The sequence below is a fragment of the Gossypium hirsutum genome, chromosome D10, assembly GCF_007990345.1.
Source record: "Gossypium hirsutum isolate 1008001.06 chromosome D10, Gossypium_hirsutum_v2.1, whole genome shotgun sequence".
In the NCBI taxonomy this organism is placed as follows: Eukaryota; Viridiplantae; Streptophyta; class Magnoliopsida; order Malvales; family Malvaceae; genus Gossypium; species Gossypium hirsutum.
Genome location: NC_053446.1, coordinates 63,340,201 through 63,352,907, shown reverse-complemented (window position 1 = coordinate 63,352,907; position 12,707 = coordinate 63,340,201). Strand labels below are relative to the sequence as shown.

The 12,707-nt window shown below is 28.8% G+C and overlaps 1 protein-coding gene and 1 long non-coding RNA gene across 2 annotated transcripts; one reads left to right on the top strand and one right to left on the bottom strand.

Moving 5' to 3' along the window:
- Positions 1-6,954: 6,954 nt before the first annotated feature.
- On the top strand, positions 6,955-7,833 carry LOC107938181 (uncharacterized). The gene is made up of 2 exons (XM_016871265.2): positions 6,955-7,200; positions 7,520-7,833. Exons 1-2 carry the CDS (start codon positions 7,047-7,049, stop codon positions 7,798-7,800), a joined length of 435 nt encoding a protein of 144 aa, XP_016726754.1. The 5' UTR covers positions 6,955-7,046; the 3' UTR covers positions 7,801-7,833.
- Positions 7,335-8,975, bottom strand: LOC107938184 (uncharacterized). Its single transcript, XR_001694844.2, has 2 exons — positions 8,440-8,975; positions 7,335-8,157 (listed from the first exon to the last, which is right to left on the bottom strand). It is a non-coding gene; the product is annotated as an uncharacterized lncRNA (long non-coding RNA).
- Between the last annotated feature and the right edge of the window lie 3,732 nt (positions 8,976-12,707).

The following is a 12,707-nucleotide window of genomic DNA, read 5'->3' as shown; positions in this document are numbered from 1 at the left end:
CATTTTACCTTTTTTTTTCGTTTTCTTTTTTCTTCTTCTCTTTTTTGACTTTGCTTTTGATTTTGGACTACCTTTATTTCTGTTTCCTTACTTTCAATTCCAATAAAAGGCTTCTGTTTATTATTATTTTAATTCTCCATTATTAGAAGCGATTAAATTCTAATCTTATTAGGTTGGATAGAAATTCGATGTTTGAATTGTGAGTATTTATTATTATTTTTCTTTCTTTGGTATCGATATTGTTGTCAGTGTAAGAGACTGTAGGTTTGAGTGTATTGAAACACATCATCCTATTTAAAAGTTAGAGAGGGGCTACGGATAGTTCTAGGCATCCTATCAAAAAGAGCAGATATGATAGGAACTTATAATGAGATTAATGTTAAAAAAATCACATTTTGTCCTCTTTTCACTTTGTTGTTCATTTTTTTCCAATTTCTAAATAGATAAGATTATCACGTAATATCGTTCTCGGGATTGTTTTGAGAATGATCCCTTGTTCAATGTTTGGGATAATAAACGATTGGTAAAAATAATTCGATCCGTAATTGCCTTCTTATTTTATTGAAGAATAAATTAGTGTGATTCAACTGAGTAAAGCCATGAGATCAAACAGTCTAATTAAATTGATCTGCGCAATTGAGATCGTTAATGAGAGTTGAGTTCTTATCGTTCACAAGGTTGTCAAAGAATTAAATTATAGGAGTTGCTCCTAAAGTTATTTATTTGATAAGAGTTAATTATGATGTTGTTCGAGCAATTAATTTACCATTAAAGAAGGATTGGTGGTTTGAGGCTAAAGGTTTTATTAATTTAGTTTATTCTCCTTATTTCGAATTATCATTTAAATTTTGTTTCATCGTGTTTTGATTCTATTTATTTATTTTCGTTATACTTTAAATATCTTTTCTTTATTTTCACATGTTTGCACAAGTTATGGGCACGATTCTACTTACCACAAATTTTGGTTGCAAGATATTGAAACATTGATCAATCTAATTCAATCTCAATCTCCATGAAATCGACCTTACTTTCTTATCTACTGTTATCTATTTTTAAAAATAAAAAAAATAATTTTGATGATTTCCAAAACCATCAAACTCATTATATTAGTAAAAGGAAAAACTAATAATCCTTTGTGCCTCCCTCAAAGACTATATAACCCTCCAATGAAGCCTCCATGAGCTGGTAGCAATGGTGGTGGAAGACACAAAGTGTAGTTTACTGTTCATGTGAAATTTTCTCACAGTCCCTTCAATGGCAGACAATCCTAAGCCCTTGGATTATAATAATATTAGTATTATTATTTTAAATTTAACATATTTAAAAGTTAATTTAATATTTTTATAAAATTCTAAAACTCTAAATACAAAACACTAAAATCCTAGACCCTAAAAAATCGTAAGTTTAATTAAAGATATTAAAAAAAAAATCAACAACTGGCAATTGTTTGTGAGTAGGAATTATCAGCATATCGTTTTCCTTTTAAATGTATACATAAAGATGATATAAAAGAATAGCAAAGAAATGTTGCTTTCAAATAAAAAAAATTAAAAATGTATGCATAAAGATATGAAAAAAAAAGTTACTTTCGAATAAAAAATTTAAAAATGTATGCATAAAGATGATATGAAAGAAAAAGGAATTTTAGTTTTAAAAAACGTTTTAAACTTGTTGATCGAGTATTAGTTCGATTGGTATGTGTGTATTGTTGTTAATGTAGGAGGATGTGAGTTCGAGCGCGTTAAAGCGTATTATTTTCCTATTTATGAGTTGAGGAAGAACTATGAATAATTCTAAATATTGTGTCGAAAAAAACAGATATTATTGGAATCTAATTTCAACATTATATAAAAGTAAGAAACAGTTGTATTGTAGCAAAGCAATGGAGATGTGCTTACCTCAGCTGCCAACGCCTGCCTTTTTTTCCCCCTTTTGTTATATAGGAGGGTTTGCTGGATGGCCAAGAAGGAAAGAGGAAATAAAGAAAAGAGAAAAAGGAAAGATATAAAATTTTTTTACAAAAATGTGTTTCTATTTATTTCAATTTTTTAAAAGATAAATTATAAAAGACATTTAAATAATTTTTTAGGTAATCCATCTTAGAGAAAAACTTTTGTATTAATTAATTTAGTTTTAAAATAATATATTTAAATTGATTGGTTTAGACGTTGATTCGAGAATTATAAAGAAAATATAAAATAAAATAATTTAAATAATTAATTGTAATTTAACTTAAAATTATATATTTAGAAGGTTAAATGTGATACTTCAATTATATTTTTGTCATAAATGGTATTGGGATAATTTTTTTTTAAAATTTGGTATATCCATTAATCAAATCACTAATTTTAAATTTTTGTTGTCGTAAGTGATGCCAAAATTTTTTTTTTACCCATTTTACACTACAATGTTTTATCCATAAAAAAATTTAGTCAATAATAGTTTACGACTACATCATATAAACTTTAAAAAAAAACTAATTCTTTTATTTTTCCTTTGTTCTTTTACATTATTTCTCGCTCTTTATTATTATTATTATTTTATGTTTTCCTTTCTTCTTCTTTTATAATGTTTGGCAATACAAACAATGTTCTAATTTTCTTTTAAAATCATTAAACTTACCGATTTGATGAACAGAGATACCAACGTGAGAAAAAAATAGTAATTTATGTATTACTTATGACTAAAGAAGTTTATGTACCAAGATAAGAAAAATAATATAAAAAGGTATCGATTTATGTAAGGAGATCAAAATATAAATTTATCATTGTATCGTATTAACAATTTTTTTTCTGGTCCTGTTGCAAGTTCTGAACCAATTGAGGCAGAATTAATGGCTACTTGTATTGCTCTAGAAACATTCGTAAAGACTAGTTTGTTGGGCACAAAAAAAAAAATGATTGTGGAGTCGGATTCTGCTTTGGCTATGCCATGGTGCTCTAACTCGGCCCTTAGACCATGGAAGTTGGCTGAAACTTTCAAGAATATTGATCAATTCATTTGTTTGATTTCTAAAATTAAATTCGTGTATGCTCCGAAAAGCCTGAATTGTTGGGCTGATGCTCTCGCCAACTCAAGGGCTGATCGTAATTCGTTCTTTTGTATGTGGGGATGGCTAAGCCCTGATTTGTGAACTTTGTTTGATTGCTTCTATTAATGAATATTGATGATTGAGAAAAAAAAACCATAGTATTCCATAATTTTTAAAGAGATTATAAATAAAATTTGCCATTTTAGGGACTAATTTTTTAAAAGGAATATTAAAAAAATTAAAACAACATGTGTCATGTACTAAATTCTACTTGTGGAGTTATCATAGTTGCAGCATATACATTTTTCCCTATCTCAATTGAATTGATTAAATCGTACAATACCAAATCCATAATTCCGAGCTTATAAACTAATATCAACTATCCACCCTTGTTTCAATTTCATTTATACTCAATTCCTCAGATTTACAATATAATTTCATCGACTAATCATTAGATCACACATGTGACAGCATAATTCATCACTAATTTAACTCAACTGCACAATTATAACAATATATCATATTTTTAAATCTATTCAATTTAATTCTTATCACAAACAACTAATTCGAATCGGTTCAATCTAGCTTGTCCTATCATTTCCAGTTTACCTTATATTATTACTATGTAGCATAGTTCATGAATGCAGCAATTGAAAAGGCTCAAGTTATAAAAATACAAACTGTAAATTTTTTTATTTTTATTTCTTTTTTGATGAATCCAAGTCAAATTGAAGCTTCAAACTTACAACCATGGCCGTGCGTTGAAGTTTCTTTCCCCCCTTTTTGGTTTCGATTTGTTCAAGAAGAAATGGATGAATGAAATTTTTTTATGTTTCCACTGTCTTTATTATATTATAATTTATGTTTTATTTCATTAATTAATTATTATAACTTTATAACAATTAACACATGTTACCGTCCACTATAATATATGCCTAATAAGTGCTTCACAAAAGTGCAATTAAGGATTCCTTAACAAATCACACGAAACTTTTACGATATATAGTCTCTATACCTTAATTAAATATTATTTCGATAAATTACCCGATTGAAATTCAATTCACTTTTAATATTTATGAGTCCGATTTATGAAAATGAGGTCCCGATATCTCAATTTCTAAAATTATTGATTTTATAACCGATACAGTTGTACCTTATCTAACTTCTCAAATAACCAAAATTATTAGACCAAACTTCATATATAATAACCTCATAAATATTAATAAATAATATTTATTGACTCTATCATCGAAAATACAATTCCGAAACCACCGTTTCTGGCACCACCAATTTTTGGGTTGTTATAGAACTTTAAAAAGTTATAATATAATCACTAACATTATCGATTTGTTATATTTTGATCACTATGTCATTAATTGCTATTAACAATGTAACAATAAACTGATGTGTCATGTTACGAAAATTTTAAATCAAATTACACTTCGATCCTTATACTTTTTCTTTTTAAACAATTTAAATCAATTTTTTTCCAACTCTTCTTCTCCATTTCGTTTTTCTTTTTTCTCCTACCCTAAATTTATAATAATAACAAAACAACTTTGATTTCCAAATAAATATATGCATTTCATTTTTATCATTTATATTATAATTAAAATCTAAATCTAAATCTAAATTTTCAAACAAAACATTAAATTAATTGTTAAATTACATTGGTCGGATATAGATTATAACGAATTTATTTATTAAAAATTTGTTGGAATTACTAATCCTTTCTGATTTTATAAGATAAATAATTATTTCTTATTGTTTTTCCTTCGATCAATAATGTATTATTAATTTGTACCAACAAAAAAAATATTATTAATTTAAATTAAGAATAAAAAATTACAAAATAAGGGAAATGCTCTTAATCTCGAAGTAGTCTCAATTTTTCATTAATTAGTCGTATTATAATAAAGCAAAATCATATCAAATTCCATTATATCTATATTGGATGAAAACCTTGTTGACACCATTTTTTGTGAAAACAGGGTCGACTTGGGTTTTGAAAAATGAAAACAAAAGTGGGAGTCGCCACCAATCTTTTTTATTTAGGTGTGATCGGATCACCTCATTTAATCATTTTAATAAATGTTTAAATTTATTAAAAGCGATAATTTTTGGTCTACAAAATCCAAAAAATGGGTTCGGGAGTCGGTTACGTATGAGGAAGGATTAGTACACTCGTAACACCCAAAATTGGTACCTGGTTGATTAATTAATGTCTTAAAGTCGAAAGTCGAAAATCCATAAAGAATCTAAAAAAATGCGATCCTCCCTTTTTATTAATGTTAAATTTATAAACGATGCTTGGATAAATCGAGGTGGATGCTAAAGACCTTCTTGTCTCAGAGTAATAAAATGTCACATCTAGTACGTTAGGACACAACATTTTAAACCCTCGAGAACAAGATTATCTTTTAATTTTCAAAACTCATACATTTTAATTTCAAAAGGATATTCGATTATTTGGGTTAAAGGAGAAAAATCGAAACCCAGTAAGTTAGGGCACAATCACTCGAATTTCTCAAATATGGAATATTACCTTTATTATTTTTAGAAAAATCCTCATCTCGAGAAAACAATGTGTCATATCCAATGCGTTAGGACACAACGTATTGAATTCCCGATAATGAGTTTTTTTATGTTTTTTTTATTAAAGAGCATTCTCGATTATTTAGATTCAACGAAGAAAATTAGAACCCAATACGTTAGGGCTCAATCCTCTCGAATCTAAACATGAAATTTTGCTTATTTGAAAGTCGAAACTTATGCGTCGAGATAAATTAATCTAACTTGAAATAGTAGAAATGAAACACTAGGTTAATATGCGTACAAAGCAATATTGAATGCGATAGTATAAAAATAATACAAGCAACAATAATAAAAATGAATAAAAAGGGGCAAATTAATAACATGCAAAATAACAAGTATAAGCAAATAAAATTAAAATATTCTTTTAAAGTAATAATAGAACACAAATAAATAAATAAATAAAAGAGATGAACAAAATTATAAAAATATAAAAATATATGTATATGTGTATTAAAATTATGAAGTATAAAAAATATATGTATGGATATATATATGAACTGTAAAATATACGAAAAATGTATATATATCTACGAGTCATAAAATATAAAAACTATATATATAAAAGGGGGTATATTTTAAAATATAAAGAATATATATAGGTATATATATATATGAAAGTAACATATGTATGTAGATACATAAGTGTGTATAAAATATAAAATATATAAAGAAATATAAGCATGCATATATACATATATATATAAATAAGTTATAAAAATATGTACATGTCTATGTATATATATATTATAAAATGTATGTGTGTATATATAAATTATAAGGTATATAAAAAATAAGTAAGTATAACACATTACAAAATTATAATAATAATATAAGTAAAATTCAAAATGATAATATATAATAAGATAATGAAAACATGACTGAATGTACCACTAAAATAATAATAATAATAAAATAGTTAATAAATTAATTAAAAATGTTAAAAAAGGATTAAATCACAATCGAATCTAAATTAACAAGAATAGGATTATAAACAAGACGAGGGGTTAAAGTGCAATATGCGAATTACATGGGAGCAGATTGGAAATATTTCCTCATCCCCAAAACGCCGCGCATTGTTCAGGATCTAAGTGAAATAAAAAAACAAAAATGTAAGCTGATATTCAAAATAAATAAAATCTGATTTGAAAACACTACAAAATAAGAGGGACCGAATGCGCAAATTTCCCAATGGCACAAAACGCGTGGATCCTTCCCTGGGTTGGCTCATTGAGCGGGTATAGGCCATTAAACGGTGTCGTTTTGACACCTGAAGGCCTTACCTCAAACGACGCCGTTTTGAAAGTCTTTAAAAAACTAAAAAAAAACCTAGCTTCGCTTTAACAGCTTCAAAAAATAAAAAAAGGGACACCCACTTTCGGCCCTCCGAGCCCCAGCAGCAACCTCAACGGCGATTCGCCGTATGGCCACCGCGGCCAAAGACCGACTCGGTGCGAGGAAACCCCCTTTGCCCGTGTTTCGATATAAACCCGAATATATGGGTTTTCCATCCCTAAAATCGAAGAGGAAGGTCCTCAACCTCCCCTTTTTTCGATTTAGGTCCGGCGACAGTGCAGGTAAGGTTTCTCCTCGTCTTTTCCTTTTTTTCTTTATTTTATATATAATCTTATATATATATATATGCTTAAAAAACACGAAAAAGAAATAAATAAATCAAAAGACCGAATGAAAAAGAGGAAAGAAGAACACATTTTCTTCAAATTTTTGATTTTTTATTGATTCATCAATATTTTTTTTGTATTTTTCAATTGGTTTTTTTATTCCCCCTTTTACATCGTTTGGTTGCTAGCTTATAAAGCCGAAACACCAAAGCTTTTTTTTTACTGCTTTTGCTCTTTTGATGCTGCTCCTATTTCTTTTTCATGCTGCTTGCAGGTCTATGGAGTCAATTAGCAGCAGACTTTGCCATTTTGGTGCAACATGGGTGGAGGCATCGTCATCGGGCGTGGTGCGCGCTGAGGGCGCACATGGGGCAGCTGCGGCGCAAAAGGGAGGGAACCCTAGGATTTCTGAAAATTTTAAGCTTTTTGGGCTTATCGGGCCCTAGGGTAGTGGGTTTAGGTCTGTTGGGCAATGTATTTGGACTCTATCTTCATTTGTTTTGGGTATTTAGACCCAGGTCAAAATTGACCTGTTACAAACCTTATATTGACTGAATTTATGAGATTATTTTTATTTTTATTTTTCAAGGTATCTGGCGAGTTCAGTAATTAATTTTTCGTAAAGGGTGATACTGATTGTAATAAGCCCAATTGGCCCGGGCCCACACAAAACAAAGTAGGTAGTCTGTTTTTTTTGTAATAACAGGCCTAAACCCATTTAAGGCCCAATTTTTACAAGCCCAACAAGCAGCCCATAACATTTTCAGTAGAAAAAAAACAAAAAACCTAGTGCAGCAAGCTTGGCGCCGCAGCGTCGCTCCCACGCGCAGCGAGTCCTCGCCTCCAGCAATCTCAAGCGTAGCACGTCTCGGAGACCGACTCCCCACGCGCGCCGTGCTCTCCGCAACGAACCTGCAAACACGGATTCGAAGAATCCGAAAGAGAAAAAATAGTAAAAACATATTATACTTGATTTATTTTGTTTCTTTTTCGGGCTATATATATAAAGCCATATATTTTGTAAAAGGGGGGAGTGTAAAAAAAGTGAGAGGAGAAACAAAGATTGTATTGGAAAAAATACTAAATCAAAAGGAAAAAGAATTTTTGAAGGTATTTTCGGGGATTTTTCTTATTTTTTTATTTTTGTTCTTTATTTTAAAACTAAACGAAAGCAAAAGGAAAAGGGGTGCTCACCTGCGTCGATCTACCCGAATCGGAGCCGGAGTGAGGCGTCGTTCTCGCTGAAACTCGCGGCGGTGATCGAGGGACTGGCGGCGGCTTCTGGGGTTGGGGTTTTGAAACTCTAACAGAGAAAAAGAAAAAGAATTAAGGGTTTTTTTTGTTTGTTTTAGTTATAAATGTTTTATTTGTTAAAATTTAGTTTAAATAAGAAGGATAAAACGGCGCCGTTTGATGGCCTTGACTCGCGCGGTGACCCGACCCGGAGGTGAGGATGCGCGCGTCCTGGCCTGAGGGGTAAAATTTCGCATTTAGCCCCTCCATTTTGCGACGTGCTTCAATCGAGCCCCTTTTGTTTTTTTTTAAATTAGCTGCGAATTTTATTTCTGTTTCATCTTGGTCCCTCGCTACACAGCGTTTTGGAGGGTAGGATTAATTTCCATTTTAGTCCCCCATGGCTGTTCGCGTGTTCAAACTCGTCCTTTTTTTATTTATTTTCGAATTTACCCTATTTTTTTTGTTTTTAAGTTCACTTTAGTCCCTTTTTAGCTATATTTTTTCTTCTTCTTTTTTATACCATTATTTATTATTATATTATTTACTATTACTGTTATTATCATTATTTCTATCTTCATACATCATTATTATTATTATTTTTTTTATATAATACATAATGCATGTTTTTTTACTCGCATAGTTTTTTTATAATATATACATATAATGCATTTTATGTAGTATATGTATACCTGCGTGCATTTTATATTTTTTTTCATTTTATGTCTTAATTTCTATATACATATATATACGTCTTCATCATTTCTTAATATACTTTTTTCATTTTTATAAATACATACATTTCCCATATTTTAAAAAAAAAAATACATTCGTCCTCTATAATATATATATTTTATATTCTTAACTTATCGCAAACATTTTTTTTATTGTTCTATATTCCCTTATTTTATACATATTATACATGTATATATGTATTTGAATATATATGTATACAAATTTTCATGATTTACCTATGTATATATAAACTTATACATTTTATTTTGTAAATACATGCACATTTATAATTTAAATTAAAATATGTGTATCATGTTGTATATTAACATTTTATCTTGCTTTTAAAGAAAATATATGTTTTCATTAAAGCATTAAAATCATCCTATTTTATAAATTCCAAAATATTTGGCATTCATGATTCTCGTGAAAGATCGTGTCCTTAACTTACTGGATCGCGATTATTTTTCGATGAATTTAGAAAGCCAAGTATTTGTTTTGCAATAAATTTACAAATTTCAAATGAAGCTTATTCTCGGGGATTCAAAATGTTGGGTCCTAACTTACTGGTTCTGATATTTTGACTTCTCGAAATAAGAATTTTCAAAAACAAAAGGCAATATTCGGGTATTTTGAAGATTTAAAAACATTGTGCCCTAACTCACTGGGTGTGGTGTTTTATTTTTTTGAAATAAGAATGTCTTATTATTTTGATTCATTCATGAAATAAAAAGTTTCCTTTTAAAATCTTTTCAAATTTTCGACACCAAGGCATTAAAAAAATCATTTTGGTATCAATTTTGGGCGTTACGAGGGTGCTAATCCTTCCTCGTGCGTAACTGACTCCCAAACTTGTTTTCTCAAATTTCGCAGACCAAAATTATTTTTGAGGTGGGCCGATCACACCTTAATAACATATTGGTGGCGACTCCAGTTTTGTTTTTAAAGTCGACAACTAAAATTTTTGTTTAAAAAAAAACGGTTTCGACACTGATCACGAATTTTAAATTTGTTTCATGCTCAGGATGAGGATCAAATCCCCGACTATTGATTAAAATAAGAGAGACCTTTACATTAATAAATAATAATTTTATATTTAAATTAGATATAAAATAATTTCAAATTTTAAATTACTAAAGAATTATTATATTTAAAATTTAGACTTGCATTGTGTATTAAACGCTACCAATAAAACATGAGCCGTAAATGATTTTATGCACAAAGCTGTTAGTTTAGGCAACTCATATTAATATATTGTATAAATTTTGGTGACATAAAAATTGTCTATTAATATATTCCATATAATAATTCAATTACATTTTTAAATATACAAGTATAAATTTTATTTCATTTTTATTTAATTATTTTACTTATTATTTTATTTAAAAAAATTAATCACAAATGTTAAACTATATTTTAGAGGAGTTCCTTTACTAAATTATACATTTTTCTCGAGTTGGTATTTAAATTTTTTTTTAGTCACAAATGTTACTTAAACTATAGTTCATTATCTAAATTGATCACTGCCTAATCAATCATTTAAAAATTTTCTTTATCAATTATTTTGTAACACGTGACAGTTTTAAATTAAAATTAAATTAAGACTTTTCAAATTTTTTACACCATATCGTCCCACGCTTCTTTCTTCACTACTGCACTTTTTTAATTGTTAGATAATTTTTCTTGCATTTCTCTTGCCTGTTTTCCTACGTACTAAGCTTCTTCCTAGTATTTGGATTTTGTACTTTATCTGAATATTTTTTTTTTATTAGAGAGGTTCACTTAGTATTAAATTTTTTTATACAGAATAGTAGAAGAGGTTCGAGAAAGTTATTTTTAAGAAATATAATGGTGAGAAAGAAATCAAAATCAATGTTTAAAAATATGAAAATTTAAATAAAATTTCAGTAATTAACAAGTTGGCGGTGGATATCAGCAAACTAAACCTACAATATTTTTTAAAGGGTTATCATTTCTATTCAATTTTGTGGGATCAATTTAACGGTTCTACTAATCAAATGTTATGGATAAATTTACAAATAAATATTTAATTTTAGGTACTAAAAATGAAAAGTTTATAATTTAGGCATTCACGTTCCATAGTTCGGTCATTTTAGTCACTCCCGTTAAAATCACAAGCAGCAAGCTGACGTGGCAGTTAAAATACCAGTATAATAACAAATTTAGCATTCAACTTTTGTATATTATATCAATTTAGTCATAATTCTAAAAAATTAACTCTCAAAATTTACAAATGATATTAATTTGATTCTAATTCTAAAAAATTCAAGGAAATATATAAAAAAAAATAAGTTTTATATTAATATTAAATAAAATAGAAATCCCCCACCCCACTATCCCTTTCTCCATAACCATACATAAAATTGCAAAACTAGTGGCCGCCCTTGCCGTCTTTCATGCAAACCTGAGCTTTTCTTCAGCTTTCTATTATTGGGTTTGTTCTTCAATTCATATTTAACCAGGCCAATAGTGGGTGGATCGTTCTTTCTTTTCTGTTCATGATTAGTCTTCTAACTTTTAGATTAGGGTCATCTCTTTTTGACTTACAAGTGTGAGATTTGAATGTCAAACCTACTGCCTTTACCTTGCTTTATTTACCATATTACAAAGTCTGCATAATTCTTGGTTCTCTGACTGCCTTTCCTTTAGGATTTGAATATTATGTAGTGTGCTTATGGGGTGTTTCTATCGTATAAAAGAATATGTTTATCTGTTATTTCAAATTGAGTATTCGAAGTAAATAAGAAACAGGATAGTAAAAGAGAATACGTATTTTATTGATCAATAGAGATATTTATAGAGTGTCTCTAAAATCTATATTTGTAGATATAAGAAGTTTAAATGAAATAAAACTTTACTTCTAATGACTATTAGAGTCCTAGAGTAAATCAAATTTATCTTGATTTTACTAGACATTCACTGAATAATAAAATATTCATAACAATTAATATAATATTTTTATATTATTTTAGAATGTAGAAAGCACGAAAAGCTCTGCAGATTCAAGTTTATTTGATTTATTTGATATAATGTCACAAATTTGTATTGTCAAATTTTAACACATTGAAGAGGTTGAGAATGTCCAAGCATAATCCATTACTAATCCAACAGTTGTACATATCACCCAGGTAGATGCAAAATGGAGTATTAGCTTGAGCAAATTTAGACTTGGACACATCTGTGCATATGCATGAACTCTATTTCTTGTCTAATATGATGCAGGACTATTAAATGGTTCATTTCTTCTTCCTTCCAAAGTTTGCTCTTAAATATTCGCTTCTCAAAATGATTGGGTATAGGGTGGGAAGTGTTTTCCGAAGACTAAGGCAGAGGAGAAGGATATTGGAAAAGGAAAAGACGCCAGGTTCCACCAAGTGCTAATATTATTGCTGGTGACCATATTCGCAATATGTCTGATTTTAGCAATAGCCACAGCTCTGCCTTGGCTATGTATGCATCGGTTAGAAAAGTAGGAT

Coding starts and splice junctions, on each gene's coding strand:
- LOC107938181 (XM_016871265.2), top strand. CDS start 7,047: ATGGCCACCGCGGCCAAAGACCGACTCGGTGCGAGGAAACCCCCTTTG. Junction 7,201..7,519: donor TAGGTCCGGCGACAGTGCAG/GTAAGGTTTCTC, acceptor TGCTGCTTGCAG/GTCTATGGAGTCAATTAGCA.